At 39.7% G+C, this 23,403-nt stretch overlaps 2 protein-coding genes across 2 annotated transcripts in view; one reads left to right on the top strand and one right to left on the bottom strand.

The window, feature by feature from the left end:
- Window positions 1-4,436, bottom strand: part of LOC137281856 (von Willebrand factor A domain-containing protein 8-like) — a 59,589-nt gene extending 55,153 nt beyond the window's left edge. The window contains exon 1 of the mRNA XM_067813510.1: window positions 4,214-4,436. Coding sequence (XP_067669611.1) covers window positions 4,214-4,337 — 124 coding nt within the window. The 5' untranslated portion in view covers window positions 4,338-4,436. The remainder of the gene's footprint in view (window positions 1-4,213) is intronic.
- Window positions 4,437-8,131: 3,695 nt separating this feature from the next.
- LOC137281855 (COP9 signalosome complex subunit 6-like) lies at window positions 8,132-19,019 on the top strand. Its single transcript, XM_067813508.1, has 10 exons — window positions 8,132-8,372; window positions 9,617-9,748; window positions 11,587-11,675; window positions 12,057-12,119; window positions 14,021-14,068; window positions 14,414-14,528; window positions 15,955-16,041; window positions 17,041-17,141; window positions 17,861-17,929; window positions 18,509-19,019. Exons 1-10 carry the CDS (start codon window positions 8,216-8,218, stop codon window positions 18,578-18,580), a joined length of 933 nt encoding a protein of 310 aa, XP_067669609.1. The 5' UTR covers window positions 8,132-8,215; the 3' UTR covers window positions 18,581-19,019.
- Window positions 19,020-23,403: the final 4,384 nt, after the last annotated feature.

Here is a 23,403-nt window from a genome sequence, read left to right as displayed (position 1 = left end):
GAGAACTATACCGAGACCATGGTTCACACCAGGAAGGCGAAAGTCTTTATTCGTTGGAATCTCAAACTCCCCACAAATACGTTCATAAGCGCGTCTATCATAGGGGTTATTCGTCATACTCCACGCTTTATCTTGGGGAAGAGGAGCACTTATTTCCTTCAATATTCGTCTCGTTTGATAATAAATATGAAACAAAACAACCGCCTTACTCAGTTCGTCTATACCGTAGTCTGGTGTCACACCCGACCCTGTCGTCGCACACCACACAGCAAAGTTGAGTTGGTTCTGCCAAAACTGTATTGGGTTTTGATTCCAGTTTACCACCGCCTGCGCGTTATTAACGGACACGACATACTTTTCAAAGATATCAATAAAGGTTGTTTTAAACCCCGTGCCATCTGCATTCACCACGATTTTCAAGTGTGCTAAATCCATATTATATTATATAATTTATATATTATAATATGTACATAACACTTCCAGGAATAACTAGCGGTGAGGCCGTTCAGCTGACGCACGCGATCGATAACACGTCAGGTCAACTCGAAGTCGCACTCTGCGATATCACCTACCTACCGCAATGGACTAACATTAATATCAGCAACAATAAGCTGTTCGTCAGTGGAACTCGCAGTCAAATAACTGACGGCTACTACAGCGTGTGCTCTCTAAACGACGAGGTCTTCAAACCCCTGGGAGCCGAACTCAAAATGAACGACTCAAACGGCACAGTGGTGTTAATCAACAACGGAAGAACCTCCTTGAGGCTCGGCCGACCATTAGCGAGGATACTCGGTATGTCTCCTGACGAGATAAAACCAACAACAACCGTCACAGGCACGAAGTTACCCGAACTAGTACCGTACCGAGAGCTATACATTCATCTAGGTCAGGTTAGCACAACGTATAACATTCAAGGAGGCCACCCTTCCACTATACTGAGAGCAGTGCCGGTGAAAACTGAGAAATTCAACGACGGTAGAACCGAGTCGTTTTCACCACGGCAGTATAAGAGATTAACCCAGGGCAACATACCTGAGCTGACAATATCGGTGTTAGATATAAATCATAATCCTGTAAATATAGGATACCTCAGCTTAACGCTTCACGTAACATGACCAGCGCACAAGGGCCCGGAGTGAAAAAATGTGTCAATATCGGGATCTCCGACCTCGGAGACACACGCGGTTTCGACGCTCCCGGAGTAGATGGTAAATCGTATGCCTTGCAACTGAAAAACAACATTTACAAACGCGTTGAAATCCCCTCCGGTGGAACCCTAAGTGATATGATAGATACCACAGGAGCAACAGCCAACACTAAATACACCCTCGTCAACACCGGTGATGACAACTGGAGAATATACCCATCATTCGGAGGTAAACTGTTCGACTTAAACGATGTTGAGAGCACTACCGTCATCAAAAACAAACCATATATGCTCGTCTTCACCGAAGATGACAAGTGGGTGTTGTTACCCGATAACAAATGGTTTCTCAATATTATACTCGTCTCCCCTTACGTGTTCACGGATAATAAAGACAACCACCTAAACAAAGTCGTGAACAATGGAACCCTGCTCGTGGCTTACGTCCCAACTCAGAGACGTAGCATAGTCGTCAGCCCAGTCAACACTATAGCAGCCCACATGCTATCGAGTAAACCGGCCATACAAAACGTGAAATTGCAGTTGGTGTCTGAATTCGAAGGTGTGGTCAAGATACTAGAGAGTCTACCGGCAAACTCAACATTAATCATCAAAGTCTACCTAGGGGAACCATCGGTGAATGAGGTCGAGATCGTGAAGGGGATCAAACTCGGGTGGGTGAAACGACACCAGTATCAAGTTTGCAACGTTTACGTGCGGGTGGGTGTCGGCTCCAAGACCAGTCTGCAGGGGGTCAACGTGATCGTGGAAAACAAGATATCACTAATCAATATCTTCCTGCCTGACAACATACACTTCATGGGTATGAAGTTAACCCCTGAATTATTATCAGAAAACCAGTTGGAAATTATATCGTAATAATATAATAATGACCAGTCATCATCCCAACACTACACTTAACGACCTGGGAGATACGGAGGGATTCGATCAGCCTGGTGAGGAAGATGAATTCTACATCCTGCACTTCAAAGACAACGTGTACAGACGGGTGTCGTTATCAGATTTAAAAGAACCCAAATGGCTGATCAATTTAATATTCACCTCACCTTATATCACAACAAAAGGGGAGTGGATTTATATCTCTAAGATTACGAATAACGGTATCTGGCCCGGGGGTTTCATTACGGGGAATGAAGCAACAGACACGGTATATTTTTATGAAGGAAAAATTGGATTAGGTTCTGGAATAGAAAGTAAATTAACATTTAGCAGTATGTATTTACACGAAAGGCAGCTTGAGATATCCCCCCCTTTCACACTCATCATAGAAGTCTTCTTTTATTTAGACAATGAAAACACCTCAAGAGTACACCAATTTTTACCCGGGGTGTCAATACACTGGTATAAAGAACACATAGACCAATATTGTCGTATTGTTATACAACAGGATACCCCCACGGGTCCTATAAACCGCTTAATAAACCTCAGTGGGGTTTTTATTACAACAGAAAAGTCTATTAGCCTCTCACCTATTACCCTGAGTACTAGTATACAACTTGTAGACTTCAAATACATTGATAGATTTTTAACTGAAACCCAATTAAAATATCTTTCAAAATATATATTATAGGATGGGTCTGTACCCAGTCGTAGAGGAAGTAGCGAAGACGTTGGAAACCGTAGATGGGTTCCGCTTGAGGCAGTTATGTGATGTGAAACGTCAACTAGAACAAGACCGTGACACGCGGAAAGCACTATGTAAAAAATATAATAGAGCTTTCAATATCGTGGATGGGGCTGACACTACCCTTATGGCAACCAGCATGGGACTAGGGGCGGCAGGCGTTGGGTTGTTAACCACCATCGTGGCTGCACCTATAGTGCTAGGTATTGAAATAACGGCTGGGGTGACAGGGTTGGTAGGGTTGGCGCTTAAGTTAGTATCACGCAGACTTAATCGTAAGGCATTGAAACACGACGAGATCAGGGTTCTGGCTGAAGCAAAACTCAACACAGTGAGTGAGCGAATTTCCACGGCACTCTCTGACAGTAAGATCTCAGAAGAGGAGTTTAGTTCAATCCTCTCTGAACTCAAAAAATATAATGAAATGAAACAAGATATTCGATCCAAGTCTCGTAAGTCTGCTATCAGCGAGGATGAGAAAAAAAAGTACATAGCACAGGGAATACAAAAAGCCCAACAAGCCTTTATTATGAACACCAAAGAGATCGTAGGCGGTTCACATTAAACTGTTTCATTGATATAAACATAACATAGCCGTAAGCGAGCCACCGATCCTATATGGTCAGTCAAAACTTACAACATAGATAAAGTGGATATGTACTACTTGAGGGATGGGCCGGGTAGGGGATTTGTAAGAGAAGAATTATTGATCGTACCGTACGGCACAGTATTACCGCCTGCCAAGTCACGGTAAACGTGATGGCGTGGCTTTGTAGTAGGGGCAATAATAGCAAGAGCTAATAGTCCCACCAAAGCCTCATTTAGTAAATGAGGCTTTTTAGAGGGGTTTTTGAAAAGTGTTTTCGGACTGTCATTCCCTATACTACTAATACTAAAATACATTTGACAGAGTACCAGTAACCATAGCAACCTGAGATTGTGGACATGGTCATTGCTATGTGGGATGATTTGTTCATGCTTCGAATTCATGTCACTTAAGGAATTTGTCTGGTGATGGCTGGTTGACGGATATGCAGCATATAATGACCACCCATTTCAGGCACAGTAAAAGACTGCCTACTGTATCGTCCAGTCGCGGCTTCATTCCCACTTTACGGCAGACAGGGCAACAACAAGTATCAGTTTTTGGTATGCGGCCGGGATCGAACCAGTGATCGACGGTCCACAAAGAAGGACAAATGTTCTCATCGTCGCATGCTACTTGACCACTGGCTCTCAGGTGATCAACGAAGTTATAGCGCGGAGGGTTCGCGACTGTCAAGACTTGTCTTACATGTGGACCTTTGACCGAAAGACCGTTCTATGAGTACATTCACCTTATTTTCGCTATGTCATTCAAATATCGGATATAAACACTGCATGAGTCCGCTCATTTTAGCGTTTTCAATTATTTTCCTCACCTCCACTTGATGAAGACAGCCGTATCCTCAGCCCAGATCTGGCTCCCGAGGGGCTCAGTACCGCCTGTAAGTGTCTCAGGCGCCTCCCAGCCCCCTCCATGCTCACCCTGCTGAGGACCCACATGTGATGTACCTGTGCCTACGTTCCCTACACTGTCACATTGCTGCCATCCATATCTAGGTCGCAAAACAGGTGCAAAGTACTAGCAACAGGTCCAAAGTTCACGTTATCCAGGGCGCAGCCATATTTACTGATTGTATGTACTATTTTCCGTAACACGTACGAATAGTTCATCAAACACGACATTTAAAATTCCTTGTACGGTGCACATTTCTCTTCACTGCCTTGTGAACTAAAAGTAAAGTGATTGTATTTTATAATAAATAAAAGGACAATGGCAGAGGAATAACTGTTACATGAAGCATTATTAAAACGATGATGACACGATGTAGGTTTCTGGGAGAATGTCTGGGATATACTCCGATTGGGTTGCAGTTACACTGGATTCCTTGATGGCATGCGCTCGAAACGTAGCACAACCGATAGACGGGTGCCCAGTCAAACTTGAATCCCTATATAATGTTTCTGTTTGAAAACCTATAACTGCGTAGTATTGTCATTTACCAGCAGTGCACTTTTGATGAATTTAAGCTCAAACCATGCAAGAAAAATAATAAAAGGTAAAAAGTAAAATAAATTTTTTAAACGAAACAACTCTTCAACTGAAACAGTGATGTAGACAGGAATGACTTTGCTACCAAGGATCCGATTAAACGCATATCGCACATGTTCAAAAGTCTATTCCTAGTCTCTCTCTCTCTCTCTCTCGATCGATCGATCGATCGATCGATCCGAAAAAGATTCGGAAAAGATCCGAACTAGTTCTTCTGCTGAATTAAGTGCAGGAAATGAATACAATCTCAGATTCTACTCTCCACCGTTGGTATATGACCAGATTGTTGCGGGTACAGCAAAGTGAAGTAAACGTGCACAAAGCGCTGTGACTATGTCTCCTAGTCTAGCTACGATACATAGCGTTCACTACATGACGCTATGTATCTTAGCTACTCCTAGTCCAACCCAGATGTCAAGGGGTACCTCATGAGGATGGGAAATCCACATTCACTCGCTGCGATCATTGAGATCAAGGGTTCCGTTACTTTTTCCCTAGCTTTTGAATTGTCTTCATGCTTGTAATCGTCGTCTAAGCGTTGATTTAACACCAAATTCCAATTGGATGAAATACGGTCAGAAATCAAACAGATATTTCCGCAAACTCGAAGCCAGACACTTTCTAGACAAAGGAATTACAGAAGCAGTAAAATCTCACGATAGTTACAGATAACAATGCAATACAGCACCAAGCTAAACAATAGTTCTATGAAAAACTATAGATAGCCCTAAACAATAGTCAGATAGAATTGATTGACTCTTTCCATAATGTTGATGTACCCAGACTACCAAAGCAGCATCTGAGAGTCTTGGAGGAGAAGAAAACCTGCCGATAGCACTACGAACAATGAAAACCTGAAGGTCCTGAGGCCGATGACTTCACTGCGGACTTTCTAAAATTCTCCTGGGAAGATCTAGGCTCATTCCTGCTAAAATCTATGTATTACGGATATGATAAAGACAACCTGTCAATCACCCAAAAGCAAGGTCTTATAACGTGTTAATAATGCAAATGAGCCTAAGAAATACGAAATGGCGATCATTATCACTATCGAACACTTCCTAGAATATTGGTTCAGCAGAAATAAGCAGAGTTCTGTCAAGTATTATTAATGTAGACTAAAAAGGCTTCATTACAGGGAGATTCATAGGTGAAGTTACTAGGATCTAATGGAACACACAGAGACCTATCAGATGCCAGGACTACTTTTATCAGTAGACTGAAAAATACTTTGAATACTTGGGGATGTTTCCTTTACAAGGAAGGAAACTATATACATTAGTATGTATTTATTATTTGTTGAAAATGATTTGAAGCAACTTCAACTTCATTTTTACACCTGGACATCAAATAATACAAATATTACAAGTATTTAAAAAAACACACAATAAAATAATGTATGGCCATTTTGACAATTTTGTGTGGCCATTGTGACTTTTTGGTATGGCCATTTTGACTTGGGGTTTGTGGCCATTTTAACGTGTGGCCATTACAACAAGAACCCAAAACCACTGCTCGATAAATTACAGAAAAAGCATGTTTCAAATATACATGCATATGGAATAACAAGGCGGCTAAAGTGAGAAGGAATATACTCACTGTAAACTCGGAACAGGGTGAACCAGATGTACAAAATGTAATTTATGCTCAAGAACGTAAATGGATAAGTAGGCAATTCTTCAAATAATAAATGGGGCCATATCATTCTTAAAAAATACCTAGTCCATATTCCACCTGATCTGGCAAATCAAAGCAAATTAAAGAAATGAAAAATGGATTCCAAATTTATCCAGAATATTTTGGGAAGTTGTGTTTACTGTATGGGACGTCTTTCTTGCAAACTATGAATCGAGTATATTATCAGAAATCCAAATTAAAAATGAGACTACTTGGGGTAACTCCAAACTAACCATTCATGAGAAACTGGTATTGTATGAAAACTGGAGGACTGGAGATACAGTTTTTCTTAATGATGTTATACGAGAGGAAGGCAGGTTATTAACATTCGAAGAATTTTCGAAAAACATATCAGATAAAAACCAATTTTCTAACCTTTGAATGAATCAAAGAAGCGATAAGATCAAACGCACACACAAATAAAATTTACGAGTTTTCAGAACCGCCGCAAAATCCCATCTTTCCCTTTAACTACCAATCATTAAATAATCTGCTTGAAATATACATTTATATAACACTTTTTTTTGTTTCAGATAGACATTTCACTGACAAAGAATTGATTTTACAACATTATCCCAAACAAATGTATCAAAAGTACTGAAGTTAGGTGGCTACAATATAGGATTATCCACAAAATTTCACCAACGAAATCTTTTCTTTATAAAATAAAATACATAAAATCACCACTTTGTTCATTTTGTCGAAAGGATCCAGAAAGCACTGACTTCCTCATTTTGAAATGTGAACATTTAGAGAATATTTAGAACGAAGTAACGAAATGGCTTCATGTTGTTCAGTTGTAAGTAAACTTTATAATTATATTTGAAACAGTTTTGTACGTTTAGCTCCATATCTTCAGTTGCATTGACATAACGCATATATGTATATATCAAAACACGGCAGTTAATTTCCTCTCTCAGGGAGGTGACGTAGCCTTGTGGTTAAAGCGGCCGATCGTTGATCCGTGTTCGGTTCCAACATGTGCATAATATGTGAAGACCATTTCTGGTGTCTCCCATCGTGATAAATTGCTGCAATATTAATTGCTAAAAGCAGCGTAAGAACCATACTCATTCACTCTTTTCATCTCGTGTAAAGATTTCTCACATATAAGAGACAATATGTATTTCAGAAATATGACGTGAACTCGGTTTTGTGTGGTCACTGAAATAGAAACTCAAAATAGGGCTATAAACTCTTCTTAACATTGGGTAGATACCAAAACAGGGAATCGACTTTAAAAGGAAACGGATCACTCAACTTCACCGCTTGTAATAAGAATAAAAACAAATATTCCTGTAGGTAAAATTGATTTGGGCGATGCAGTCTCAATTCGGGTGTTGGTGGATTATTACTAAGTGCATAGTAACTCACTCACTCACACACTCATTCTCTCACTCACTCACACACTCAGGATCTTTGCGTTAAAGACTTGGTCTGTATACACGGTGTGCAAATTATTGTCGTTTCTTCACATTCTTTGCCAACTGGTCACTAGATGATATTTCTGAAACACAACTCCACAAAACATAAACTTTAAGCGGATGTTCGGTACCGTCGAAACATGCTTACCTCCCTTTGATTGCAGGAAGTTGACATCTGCGAGCTAACAGTGAGGTATACATAAAAGTGACATTGTCAAATCGCCGGTATGGCGACAAATATGGAGGTAGATACACCTAGGACAAGTGTAATGGCCACTGCAGGAACGTCGGGCAGTGTATCCGTGGCTCTCCATCCCCTCGTCATCATGAACATCTCCGAACATTGGACAAGGGTCCGTGCACAAGAAGGAAAGCCGATGCAAGGTATTATTTTTGACTGTCTACATTCACGCCAGTACCATTGCACTTTAGATATATGTGTCGTCCTTGAGATTGTATTTTTTAAACAGTCACCTTATTCGGCAAGCAAGGGTTACTGAAGGCCTATTCTACCCCAGGACCATCACCGGTCAGTTAGGGTTAGAGCACAGACCATATAATAAATGGTCTCTGGTTAGATTTAGGGTCAGGTTTAAAGTTTGGTTTAGGGTTGGGGGAATGGAAGGAATTCTTTACTGGCCTCTGTTAGTGAATAAGTCTGTGATGTTGAGGAAGCACTTTTATCAAGTTTGAAGTTTTGTAGACAGGAACCGTGATCGTACAGTCAAGATACGAAGGCAAAGCAGTACCATGTCTTAACTGTGAGACCCAATTGCATCTTTAGATGACACATTTTGCAGACAGAGAAACAAAAAGGTTCTGATGACTTGGAAAAAGAATACAATTTTTTAGATAGATGTTGACTAAGTACATGATTAGGTTAAAGTTGGCAGTCTGAGCTCAAACTTACATCCTGCTCCAATTTCTTTCTCAGAAAGTGCCCTCAGTAAAGTAGTGGGCGAGTTGTAGTAGGTTTGGGGTTGGGTTTGAAGCACCTCAGTTAATCTTAACAATTATGGTAAACAGACCCAGTAAACAAAAAGCACCAAGCCAGTAATAAATGCATGATTGGGAACTCCATTGAACTTGAAAAAATAAGTGCCACTGTTAGGCATGATTTGAGGAAATACTGTAATTTGTTTTTTCACCGCTCCGTGCCATTTAGGTAAGATGGATCTAAGGCCCATGACAACAAAATTAACTCTTTATCTACAAACTAGCTATTTTAGAAGTAGCTAATAGTCACATGTTCTACTAATCATACCATGGTAGTGTGCTGGTAACCAGAAGTAATTCTAGACTTGCCCCATCCACAGACTATATATGTAAGATCACGAATAAGTGATAATTGTGTTGGAATTATGTTTGATTTCTATAATCTAACACCAACAACAGGGGGAATTCTTGTATCAATTCTCCTTTGTTATTATTGGAAACAATCAAAATCTTAGTGGATTTGTTAACCCATTTGTCTTACTTATCTTGTCAGATAAAATTAAAATACAACAATTATATTTCTTTAGCTTTTTTAAGGATGAAGGTATTTGCTGAAATCATTCACACCCATGAAATATTTAATTGTGGGAGAGTTGCCTAATCTTACCAGTGGCACATGTTCTTTGTTTCAGTGCTGGGAGCACTGATTGGGCAGCAGAAGGGGAGGAACATTGAAGTGATGAACTCCTTTGAGTTGGTGTTTGATGTTGTGGACGGAAACATCATCATCAACATGGACTACTACAATACCAAGGAAGAACAGTGTAAGATTATAACCGTGCAGTTGCATTAGACATATGGTCATGGTGACATTAGTCTGTAATGCATAGGGATCTGGGTCATATCGTTGATTACGAATGCTTGGGAAAATCTTGGAGGTCATGATGACATTGATCTGTACTGCTTGTGGATCCGGGTCATGATGACATTGCTCTGTAATGCATGGTTGGGATCTGGGTCATGATGACATTCATCTGTGATGCATGGTTGGGGACTGGGTCATAGTGACATTCATCTAGTGCATGGTTAGAATCTAGTTTGAATCATAAAGTGTTCTTCTAAATGTTCTCAAACTAGTTTTAAGTAAAAGCTGTGTAAAAGCAGTTACACATATGTATACAGTCTAAATGTTTTGACACTATTGTTTAAAGGTCACATGCAACGTAAAATACATCTTTGCAGATTCTGATGCCTTTTGGTATGCACTTACAGAAACAAATCATCAAAAATGCCAATTCAACTTATGAAGTAGAAAAAACGCAATGTAAAAAAAGCACGCAAAATCGATGTTCAAACGATTCACTAAATTTCCCCCAGCACTGGGGGGAAAAAGTGGTTTCACCATCTATGCTGTGCTGTGCCATAACGCATGCGCAGAGAATAGGTTCGTGGAGCTTTGAAACAGTATGCCTGCCCGGAGCATGAGGTCGTGAGCAGTAGTCTAATCATGGTTGCGTACACAAACAAGTAAATAATCTACTCATTACATAAAAAACTTGTTGATTGTATTAAGCAGCCTCTTTCACAGAGAAAGTTCAATGTTTGGTTTATTGACACCTATATGTCTGCCTGCATGTCTCCTAACGACAATATGCAATACACAGTTTCAATCCATGACCACACGCAATTTGAACTTAACACCTGTCAGGTTATACGCCATAAACAAAATAAATTTATTTATGACTCGTGCACCCGAGTTCTGTCTCTGCCACATTATGTAATTAGGCAGCTGTAAAACTTGTACACAGGACATGTTTTCATGATGTCTGTTGGTTGCAAACAAACTACATCCATTTTTCTCGAATGACTGGATCTGACGGAAACTGGTGCAAACTCTTGTCAGTTTCAAGTCCTGCTTTGTACTTGGTCGAATGACAGTTTCCAGCCGAGCAGTAGTTCACCATCTCTACAGCGATGATTTTTGATTGGATCAAACACAAATTCAGAGAACATGTGTCTACAAAACCCAGCATCTCTATATACATTCCTTATGTATAACTAACCTCTTCTAGTGCATATGATTTTGTTTGACTACAATATATGAATCCATACTGAAACGACGCATCAAGTACAATAAAAGAAGTTGTTATCCATAAAGAATCTTACTTTCTTGTGACTCGTCATACTTCTAAAATGCCCATCAAACAGATCATCTTTCTGTACACACAATGAACCCTCAGGGTATCAGCAAATGAACCAGCCAATCGGAAGCCATTGTTACACTTGAGTGCATCCCCACCTGCTATGACTGGGTTTGGTCTCCCGAGTGCTTCGTTTCAAAGAAAGTAACACCAAGGACAAAATATTGCACTTTTGAATCGCGATTGTATGCTTATAATTTTGTTTGTTTATTTTTTTACAAGCACCAATGTATATTATATGTCATGAATAATTGATAATTGTATTTTAATTATGTTTGATTTTTTGTTTGCATGTGACCTTTAATTCATAACAATATTTAATACTCATGTGACAGCAAGTCACACAAACATATTAATACTACAACTGTTCACCGAACTCACAACATTAAAATGAATGTTTTGTGCCGTAAATCATGAGATGGTGTAATTGGATTGATAGATGATTTTGTTTTCTCTTGTAGTCAAACAAGTTTTCAGTGAGATGGACTTTCTTGGCTGGTACACAACTGGAGATCTACCGACAGAGTCTGACATCCGAGTGCATGGACAGGTATACTGATAGCTACAGCTTTAAATTTGGGTGCAGACTACCCATCCTTGTCATGTTGCCATAGGCACCAATGGAATTAATGCACCACTTTTATGATGAGAATTTGGTTGTCATCTTTTGAGTGGTATATATCCACAATCTGGAGCAGCTGACATGAATTGGAATTTCATCAGCAGAAAAACGGTAACTGTAGAATGAGTGAATGTGTATTATATAAAATTATGTATTTTATATTTGTGACAGTTTGTTTTCTGTGATTTATGAGATTTTTACTGACCATTGTTTAGGAAAACTTATAAATGGTAATTTAATTCTTATTTCTCTGTGGTTTCCACATTGATGGTGTGATTACCTGGTGATTTATAACTCACCTGGTTTCAGATTTGCCAGATCAATGAAAGTCCAGTCTTAATGAAGCTGAACCCGCTAGCGAGAAACTCTGATGTAAGTATAGATCTTGAACTGGTGCACATTTTATTTTGATTTGTGAAGATATCTTTTTGCAGAGCACCACTGATGCTCAGAATGACAGTGTTTATTTTGCATTTCTGGCTATAGATTTGTGATTGTTAATGATGAAATTAGCAGTTTGTGAAGTTACTCATGTTGATATGTGTGGACAAACACTGACTTAGAAACATGTTTTTACGTAGTAGAATAATGTGTACTCTCCACATCTGGCAGGCTTGTTGGTTTATCAGGATGAGACTTGTCTGCATGTGGGTGTCAAACGTGTCTCTTTTGGGGGTAAGGCTTGTTGGTATAGGGGATGGGACTTGTCAGCTTATAAGGGGTCAGGTTTCTCTCCTTATGGGTGTAAGACTTTTCTCCTTATGGGGGTAAGGCTTGTTGGTATAGGGGTCAGCCTTGTCAGCATATTGGGGGGTCAGGTTTGTCTCTTTATGGGAGTAAGACTTATCTCTTCATGGGGGTAAGGCTTGTTGGTATAGGGGGTCAGGCTTTCATTGCATAGTGGGGTCAGGTTTGTCTCTTTATGGGGGTAAGGCCTTTTGGGAAAGTAGGGTCAGGCTTTTCAGTATAGAGTGGGGTCAGGTTTGTCTCTTTGTGTGGGTAAGACTTGTCTCATGGGGTTAAGGCTTAGTGTATGAGGTCAGGCTTGTTTCTTTATAGGGGTAAGGCTTAAAGGCATATGTGTATGGGTGACAGACTTGTCTCTTGATGCTGGTAAGGCTTGTAGGTGTATAGGGTCATGGTTTATCATCATATAGGGGACAGACTTGTCTCTTTATGGGATTAAAACTTGGTGGTGTATGTGGGACCATACCATACAGTCACCATACAGATGTCAGACTTGTCTTTTTATGTGGGTAAGACTGGTTGGTATGGGAGACAGGCTTGTCAGTGTGTAAGGGACAGGCTTGTCTCTTTATGAAGGTAGGACTGCTTGGTATATGGGAACAGGGTTATCTCTTTATGGGGGTAAGGCTTGTTGGTATCAGGCTTGTCTGTTTATGAAGGTAAGACTGCTTGGTATATGGGAACAGGGTTATCTCTTTATGGGGGCAAGGCTTGTTGGTATCAGGCTTGTCTCTTTATAGGCATTGAAAGGCTTGTTGGTATTTTGGGATCAGGCCTTCAAGTATGTGGACATCAGGCTTATCTCATAATGGGGTAGACCTGTGGGGGTAGAAGGTCTGGTGTAGAATAGGCCTTCAGCAACCCATGGTTGCCATAAAAGGTGACTATGCTTGTTGTCAGAGGCGACTAATGGGATCAGGTGTTCAGACTCGCTGACTTAGTAGATACATGTCATCGGTTCCCAGTTGTGCAGATTGATGCTCATGTTGTCGTTCACTGGATTTTCTGATCCAGACTCGATTATTCACAGACCGCCGCCATATAGCTGGAATATTGCTGAGATGCAGCCTAAATAAACTAAAACTCACTCACTGTTTAGGGTAAGGGTAAGGCTTGTTGGTGTATGAGGTCAAGCTTATCAATGTTTAAGGGGTCAGGCATGTCTCTTTATGGGGATGACGCTTTTCGGCATATTGGGGGTCATGTTTGTCTCCTTATGGCGGTAGGGCTTGTTGGTATATGGGGGTCAGACTTGTCAGATGTGAGGGTTAGACTTGTCGTTTATAGGGCTCAGGCTTGTTGGTGTATTGAGTCAAACTTGTGGGTATATGGTGTCATCATGTTCACAATGCATGGACACTTCCTCAACTTTTCAGTCACTGGTTTGTCTGTAATAGAGTGAAATAAGTTCAGGCTACTGTCACGACACTCTGAAATCTCTGACTGTACAAATTGTCCATGATGCAGAGATTAAGCTACAATGTGTGTTATGATTATGTCTACCATGAGCTCTTTTTGTGTTTCAGTTACCGGTGTCCATCTATGAGTCTGTGATAGATCTTGTAAATAGAGAGGTAATATTCATGATAATTCCCACTTCTTTAGCTTGACAGGACAGAAGGTCTAAATTAACAATTATATGGCATGTCAAGTGTCAATTATGGAGACCTTTCTATCTCTGTGATGAACAGAAAGTCACTCTAACAAATCCTTTTGAAGCACTTTTCCCCAATAGGTTTGCATGATTTGTTTTGTGTTGATGTGTCGGTTTAATGGACAATGTACCAACATGAAGGGACTTTTTAGTTCCTTCCAGAAGATCTGTGTTGTTTATATTCTCTGGAGAACTCTGTTGTTTAGATCCAAGAGTACTATCATTTTTATATGCCTTAAGCTACCATGCTGTTTATATCCACTAGGCTACTATGCTGTTCGTGGAGCTGTCATATACCCTTGCCACAGAAGAGGCAGAGAGGATTGGTGTGGATCATGTTGCGAGGATGTCTTCATCTGACACTGGAGAAAGTTCTACAGGTGAGTTGCTCATTCTTTACTGAATACTGTTTGAGTTATTATCAACAAAGAATCATATAACCTCTCTGCCGTTGCTTTGTAGGGATTAACTGATTTAGTGTTCCATTTTTCCAAGAATTTTAAGTGAAATATTCTATACAGATTGATATATGTCGTTAAAATATTTTGAAGTTATAACAACACATCCCTAAGAACTTGTGAAGGTCTGGGGTTGAATAGGCCTTCAGCAACCCATGTTTGCCATAAAAGGTGACTATGCTTGTCGTAAGAGACAACTAACGGGATCGGGGGGTCAGGCTCACTGACTTGGTTGACACATGTGATCAGTTCCCAGTTGCGGATTGTCTGGTCACGACTCAATTATTTACATACAGCCACCATATAACTGGAATACAAATGAGTGCGGTGTAAAACTAAACTTAACGTAAACTCCCATTCTTAAGTCTCACCCAATAACACCCCCCATCAGCACAGAGCAGAACACTAGAGGACTGATATGGAGGTCTGGAGGCAATGGAAAAAACTCCTATAGAAACCTTTATATTCTACACCACAGTATCAAGCATTGTATGGAAAACACTAGATAAATCGACCTGTGAAGGTTAGAATTGATTCTCAGTAATCAGTGCTTGTCATAAAGGACGACTAGGTGATCAGGCTCACTGACTTTTTGACACATGTTATTATATCCCAATTTCATAGATTGATGCTCATGCTGTTGATCACTGGAGTGTCAGGTCCAGACTCAGCTGTTTACAGACTGCCACCATTTAGCTGGAATATTGCTGATTGTGGCAAAAAAAACAAGACTCACTCACTGAGTGAATCAATAACTCCAATTTCTTACCACCTGAAATCCTTTGGATTGCCAGTCAAAATGGCTCGACAAGCTATGTAGGCCAGGTAAAAGTAATATTGGTCTGGTTAGTACACATCCTGTGATACAACTATCACTGTTGCCTCTGTCCTACATATGAAATTCCTCACAACACTAATAGAGGAATATAACACTGTGGAGGAATATACAATATGACAGTACATCCCTGCTATGAGGATGCATCACTTATCTGAACTATTAATGTTAGGATTCATATGTTTCAGGAAAGTAGTTGAGACTGAGCACAGAATTTCATAAAATTATGAATATTTCTGATAAATTTGTTAAGTATATGGTATATGTATTGACTCTTCATTCACAAATGTGTATCCAATAAACCTTTTGTTTGATAGTTTTACTTAACAATGGTTTAATGAACTGTAAATGTCTCTATTGCAGTATATGACAATTGTACAAAACTTTTGATTACAAAACCACAAGTTTGGTGTTCTTGAATTACAGTTTGTTCGAGACTCTTAAGTTAACAACCAGTTGCTGTGATCTATTTGTTATTTTTGTCATTCTTGATTTCCATGTTTGTTTATTCAGAACACCTGATTGCTCAGCACAGTTCAATTAAGATGTTACACAGTCGGGTGAAACTAATTCTGGAGTATGTGAAAGCAGTGCAAGCAGGTAAGTTGAACCTTAGAGAGGAGGTGTGCACGGTGTCTGAAAAAGTTTTCTGTCCATGTTTTCCTTGATGCCCAGTGTTAGATCCAAATCCAGAATCTGTGTGGGAATTCTAGGATAGAATGGCACATTGGCAGGGTTTTATTAAATGTAGAAATGTGTACCATTATCACAAAGGTTTTGGGCACACAAAAACTATATGCTGTATACTGGGAGACGCACACTGTGCAGAATGTTCGACAAGAAATATAGAGATCCTGTTCTGAAAATTACAGTACACTGTTTCATTACTTTACAAGACCCTCATGTCTCCTGTTATCGTCATTGAAGTAAATAATGACCCATGGTCTTGAAGGGGTTAGAGGGACAATGTAATATTGGTCTCCAGGAATTTATGTTAGTTGTTAAAACTGACCCACTGGATTGGTTGTTCTGTGTTTGATTGATGTTGTGTCATCACCCCTCAGCGAGGTGGATTGTTCATACACATCAGTGGTTCCGACCTGATTATTTACATGCTGTTATCATGATGTTGGAATATACCTGCCTGCTGCACATGATGTGGTGGTCTGTGGTCCTGTGCAAAGAGCTCAGGTCACAAATCAGTTGAAGTTAGAGCAGCAATGAGCTCGGCAAGTCCTTGCGTGGGTGACCGTATTTGGCAGCTTGACTCCTGAGAGTTCTAGAACTTCAGTCCTGCCCTACAATAAAGCACATGTAATACAAACAGTCTCAACTTAGGCATGTGAGTTTGTTCAAGCTTGCCTCTGTTCCCCCAGCAGAAAATGGGTACATGGTGGGATAAAGTGATTGTAACCGTCAAGCTCCTAACAGGGAACTTGGGTTATCTGGGGTATTAACAATAATCAGATTGCTTGGGTACTTCGAGCATGCACTGTGCATGGAGCAATGTGCGTGATACATGGACTATTATTGTTATTTAAACAAAAGACATATATGAAGCAGATAGGGCACCTGTCTGACTCCAGTTGATATTTCCAGGAGAAATACCAAAGAACCATGATGTCCTGAGAGAGGCTTACAGTCTGTGTTATCGGCTTCCTGTCCTTAACACCACACGGTTTAAGGAAGACTTCTATAATGTAGGTCCTATTTTGTATACAATAACACATTATGTCATTTATATACTAGCATATAATGTCATATATACAACAGCACATTATGTCTTTTTATGGTTGCACATTATGTCATATATACACAAATTTAAAAACTGTGGTGTTTACAATAATATGATAATTATGTTAAACTACTGAACAGTTCATGTTACGATAACTAATCACAATACCTGTACTTTCAGATTACATAAACTCAATGTGTTGCCTGTTAGTGCTTAGTAGTTCGATACAGTTTTCAGAAATATGTGTTGGTTTGTTTTTACTGCTGAAAACTGGGCAGGCAAGTTTGTATCAGGACTCATATTTTTTAAACGTTACCAGTCTGGCTTGGAATGAACAGAGTTTTAAACACTGCTAAAAATCAAGGCATCTTTGTCATTTCACAGATGGTGAACATTAAAGATTGTGAGTGTCCCCAGATTGGAATCACAGACGCTTAACCCCCACTTCCTTTTAAATAGTGTGTCACATAAACATTTTGAATTGTGGATTAATTGTATTTAGACCATGTCATAACTCATATTTTCATTGGCTACTTGTTTGTATGTATAATGGTTTCTTAGAATCTAACATAATGCTTTTTTTGCTTCTGAACTTTGAAATTATTTGTTTGATGATATCACAGAAGAAAGATTTAAATGGTATATTGAAGGCTTTGTGATCTTGTTTTATGTTTTTATTTACAGCAACACAATGATGTGTGTCTCATGGCATATCTTGGATCTATGACGAAGGGCTGTAATACAATGAATCAGGTGAGCTAGCAAGGTCATCTGGGATCAGGGGTCAGCATTTGTTCAGTCATTATGTGAGGAAAATTTATCAGATAACACAAATGCCAACAATACTATGTTTGACTGAGTGATGAACATTTAGTGGAATTCTGACTTGATCTCAGTGTACACTTTCAACACATTGACAGTGTTGTTTGTTGTTTCTTCTATCTGACTTGATTGTTGTATTCTTCATATTTTCAACCATTTACATAGTTACCTCCGTAATATTGTATGGGAGTATGGATGTACTTGGATATTGTCACAATATTGGCATAGTATATTTCTTTTTCATATTGGTAGTGTTCATGTATACATATTCAAAACATGAAAAGTAGTTCTTAACACACCCAGAATGAAAAGGTACATTCAGGCTTCATGACGTTTAGGTGGTAATGTGGTGTAATATGCACAGTTCATACAGCTGGTCCCTGATCCTGCGATTCCGTTCCTTGCACTGTCATTCGTTATGATAGTTCATAACTCTGCAAATGCTTTTTGGATCAGGTCTATGCTGTTTGTCAGTATGTATAGCATAGCCCTGTGTTTTTCTGTTTCCAGTTTGTGAACAAGTTCAATGTGTTGTACGACCGGCAGGGAATGGGGAGGAGAATGAGGGGCTTGTTCTTCTGATACTGACATCTGTGTACACACAAGGAAGAAAGTGCTAGTGTCCACACAGCTGTTTGAGATGAAAACGAGGAAGACATTCCTGACAACTCTATTCAAAGAGTTTAATTGTGCATCAACCTCCTTTGTTTGTCAGATGTGACTGTATTCACATTTGATAAGTGAACTCTATACACGTGGAAGTGAACTTCATGATATCATGGCTATAGAAGAAAAACACATTAACTACAAATAATTGTAGGGAAAAAATGTGAAGATAAGAAAAAAAATGTAAATGTAAAACTTCGAACATTTGGCATGTCAAAAGTAGATATGTATGATAGCAAAATGTTTCCAAACTGTATTTCAGCTGAGATCTGACACATTTTTTCTAAAAATTACCAGCGTTGATGACTGTGAAATGTTGAAGAAACTAAGAATAAAGTAATGTTCATTTGTACAATGTGTTCTGATTATTTCATGGTAAAGTGTTTGAGCGTATGGCAAGTAACTTAAAGATCACAACCAAAAGAATCAGGATTATAAGGGTATAATCGCAAATCAAAAGTGCAATATTTTGTTCTTGGTTTTACCTCCCTTGAAATGAAGCAGCCGCGATACCGAACCCAGCCAGAGCCATTGGGTGTGCACTCACTAACGAAGCCGTTTTATGGGCCACTGGTTCATTTGCCGCTACACTTTTTCAACTTTATAGGTTGAATTGGCATTTTGATGATTTGCAGAGATGCCAACCTCTACGATTTTATCGTAGTCGCTACGAATTTTAACTTCAATCTACGCCAATATAATTCCACTAGAGATCCTACGAAAACTGAATAAAATGCATTAAAAATCGGATATATAGACAAAAATATTTTTTCAAAGATGAAATACATTTTTGGACTTCACGTACATTCCATCCATCATATTTAATGACATATTTGAACTGGAATGATTACAAGTAACAAACGTAATTTTAGCGAAGCTGATTTCAATACCTTTCCAATTTGACACATTTAATTCCAGAGGACATAATTTAACCAGATGACCGTAACATCATTCATTTTTATCTCAGAATCCATCATTATTTTGTTTATTTAGTTTACTACTAATTTTATGGCCAAACTACTAATTTTGAACGTTGAAACTAATATTTGCAACACTTTAGGGTTGGCATCTCTGGATTTGTTTCGGTACGTACATACCGAAAGGTATCAGAATCTGCAAAGTTGTGTTTATGTTGCGTGAGACCTTTAAGAGATTGTCTGAACCCACATGCTAAAACTGAAAATACTGGGGTTCAACAGATTTATATATACCAAGAGTTCATACGAAGCAACCCATGCCCCATCAAATACGTTCATTAATACATCTTCCATGTACCTTTGTGTGACACATTGTCACATGGGAATTCACAGGGAGTCTGGGTTAACATAGGCCTCAAGCAACCTTTGCCACACCCCGAACAAGGAGCCTGGGTTCACGTAGATCTCTAGTATCCTTTGCCACAGCCACACCCTCTATGGGGAGTCTAGGTTAACACTGACCCTTAACAATAGTTACATCACCCCAGTAGGGAATCATGACTAACACAGGCCCTCAGCAAGCTTTGCCACACTCCCTTTGGGGCTTTGGGGAGTCTGGGTTAACATTGACCTCTAACAATATTTGCCACATCCCCGTGTAAGGAGTCATTATTACCATAAGTCCCTGGCAACCTTTGCTACATTCCCAACAAGGAGTCTGGGTTAACATGAACCCCTAGCAACCTTCATCACACCCTGTACATCGAGTCGAGGTTAACGCAGACCCTGAAGTGTATTTGCCACACAACCTACGAGTTGCCTTAGTTACCACAGGTCCCAAGGAAAATGATACACTGAGAATAAAATTTACATTCAAGTGTTTGGGTTTTTTTTTGCCAAACGACGTTCCTTTTCACACATATAATCCGTGTGCCAACAATAGCGGGATTTACGATATAGAGTTTTCAGAACAATTGATTCAAGAAAGGGAATATTCTTCGGCAATCGTGATGCATGTAGATCTTTTCCGTCATGGAAGTAAGGGGCACCAAGCGTGTTAAACAGAAAGAAACGCATAGAAGCACAAGAACCAGGTCAAGTGATCTCATTCGTTCATCAGTGACGTCAAACATGACATGGGCAATGGTGTGTAAATGATGTGAAAACGGGCCCTAATTCTGAAAGCGTTCGTAATATTACGAACTGTCGTATCGTAGAGCTAGAAACGGTACACTCTTACAACAGGTACATGAAATATGATCATCATGCAGAAAATTGGCAACAAAAGCCAAACTTCATAGATTTTGACAACATGGTCCGACCTCTTAAGGTTTTTTTTGAAAAGTTTTAAAAGGTTAACAACATGACGGTGTGAAAAATCGAAAAAATTAAATACCGAAATTTATTTATTGCATTATGGTGGACGGAACCAGTGGCAAAATACCTCGTTATACCGCTTCGACCTTACTTAAGTGTGCAAATTTGGAATCGATATGTATACATCGAAGCTGATATTTTAAGGGTGCAACCGTGCATCTAGAAAACAATTCTCCAGGAGATTAGGGGCATGAAGATGAAATACTCGACTACTGAACCCACGGGAGTGTCTGAAGTCTTCAAAAGGTGATAGGATCCAACAGTGTCGACTACAACTCACTTCGTTAGAAATATATGAACAAAGTACCACAGTAAATGCACTTCAAATGTCATTTAAATACACTTTGAACACAAATCATCAAAGGTATCATACTTGACAAATGAATCACCCACACATGCAATACAACTATGTTACAAGTTTTAAAAAAAAATATCATATCGATATCTACCTCATATACCATTCATGATCCTCTGACGGTTGGTAGAATATTGCCGCCTCTTCAGGGCTCGGGGTGAGGTCGAGGAATGATTCACGACATCTGGGTGTGAAATGTGTAATAAATTTCAACCCGGGTGGTGAGGTTTTCAAGACAAGCTTCGCTGCAATGATTGTGTCATTGAGTTACGCAGTGGAGGATTGAAAGATATACTTGGAGAATACTCTGATAAATCATGCAGTTAAGATACTGCGTGTTGTATGGGGGCTCGAATAGTAAAAAAATGACGGCTCAAACACCTGCGTGACCTCTTTTCGCGGAAGTCAATGACCTTGGAGAACACCAGGGTGTTGACTCATCAAGACCCGTGGGAAACGGGTTCGGAGGGTGAGTGAGGGGGCTCACTGAGGTCGATGACCGCGCACCCGTGGGAAACCGGCATCACGTCATCGAACACCTGCGTGACCCCATTTTCACTGAACACCGTGGTGTTTTCTCGGAGAAAGCCTGTCACATGGCTCTTGTTGGGTTGATCAATTGGTAGGTTAATGCTATGTATGTCATTGGATGCTATATTCAACTTTTTGATATCGCAAAAACATACACAGAATTGTTTTTTACCCTCTTTTTCTTCAATTATTTAAGTTTTATTTTAAAAAAATATAAATATATCCTCAACCTCATGGACATGACCTGTAGTGGTCGGGTCATGTGCACGTCACTGAAAAAATAAATATACAGACATAACAGAAAATAACTTTGTAGCGCAGTCTCACTTAACACACAAAATCCATTGTAACTTGAATTGCTATTAAACCTTATAAGCTACACTCACAAGAGGTCTTGTTGTGGTGGTTGAGATGTTGGTGTCCTTGGTGTCCTTGGTGGTGGTGGTTGTTGTTGTTGCTGCTGCTGTTGTTCCGCGAGATATGCCTGTAGGAAACAAAATCTCATATTACACGTTTTCCTCACACATGTAAAATAAAACATCTTGGTCATTTTTTAAAGCGTCAAAATAATATTTATAGTTTTGCAATTTCATAGAGATGTAAAGAAATACTTACATCAACAGCTAAATCCAGATCTCTGAGAAACTCCATGTCACTGTAAACAAAATGGACATTTTAAAAAGATTATGTCTCAAATACTGTAGTCGCAGTGTAGTGTTGAAACCTCTCGCCCAAGTAGATTTTCTATACACACACACCTACATTTTAGCATCGATATTTGAATTATATCACATTGTCTCATTAAGGTTTTCATTTCATACAATTTTGCTACAAGCACATTGTGTTAATTTGTCATAGCGAAAAAAACACGATCTTGCAGAATGCACATTTTTAGTGACCATGGGATAAGAAATGGGACTTGTTTTTTTTTTTATAGTAATGGCACGTGCGAGGACAACTGAGGACTGCTACAGGGACCATTGTTAGTGACCAGACAATCAGGAACCGTCTGAGGGAAAGAAATCTCCGACCCCGACGTCAAGCCGTGAGACCACGCCTCCTTCCGCGTCACAGAGTTGCCAGAGACGCATGGGCACGGCACCACCTGCATTGGACTAGACAGCAATGGTCAGGTGTCCTGTTTTCTGACGAATCAAGGTTCTCATTGCAACACAACGACGGGCGAGTTCTTGTCAATAGACGACCTGGCGAACGCTTAGCTGACGTCAACGTCGATGAGCACAATGCTTTTGGTACTGGTAGTGTCATGGTTTGGGGTGCCTTCTCCTATCATCAGAGAACCAATCTCTACGTCATAAATGGTAATCTGAATCTGTGATGAGATTTTGAGACCACTTGTGATTCCTTGTCTGAATGCAATAGGCCATCGTGCAGTTTACCAGGATGATAATGCAAGACCTCACCGTGCACGCATAGTCAGTGACTTTCATCGACAAATCAACGTCACTCGAATGGAATGGCCTGCATATTCTCCTGATATGGCGCCGATTGAACATGCATGGGATCTGTTGGCCAGACGTGTTAGAGAAAACCACCCC

Source organism: Haliotis asinina, chromosome 4, assembly GCF_037392515.1.
Source record: "Haliotis asinina isolate JCU_RB_2024 chromosome 4, JCU_Hal_asi_v2, whole genome shotgun sequence".
Lineage (NCBI taxonomy): Eukaryota > Metazoa > Mollusca > Gastropoda > Lepetellida > Haliotidae > Haliotis > Haliotis asinina.
This window is presented reverse-complemented; position numbering and strand designations above follow the sequence as displayed.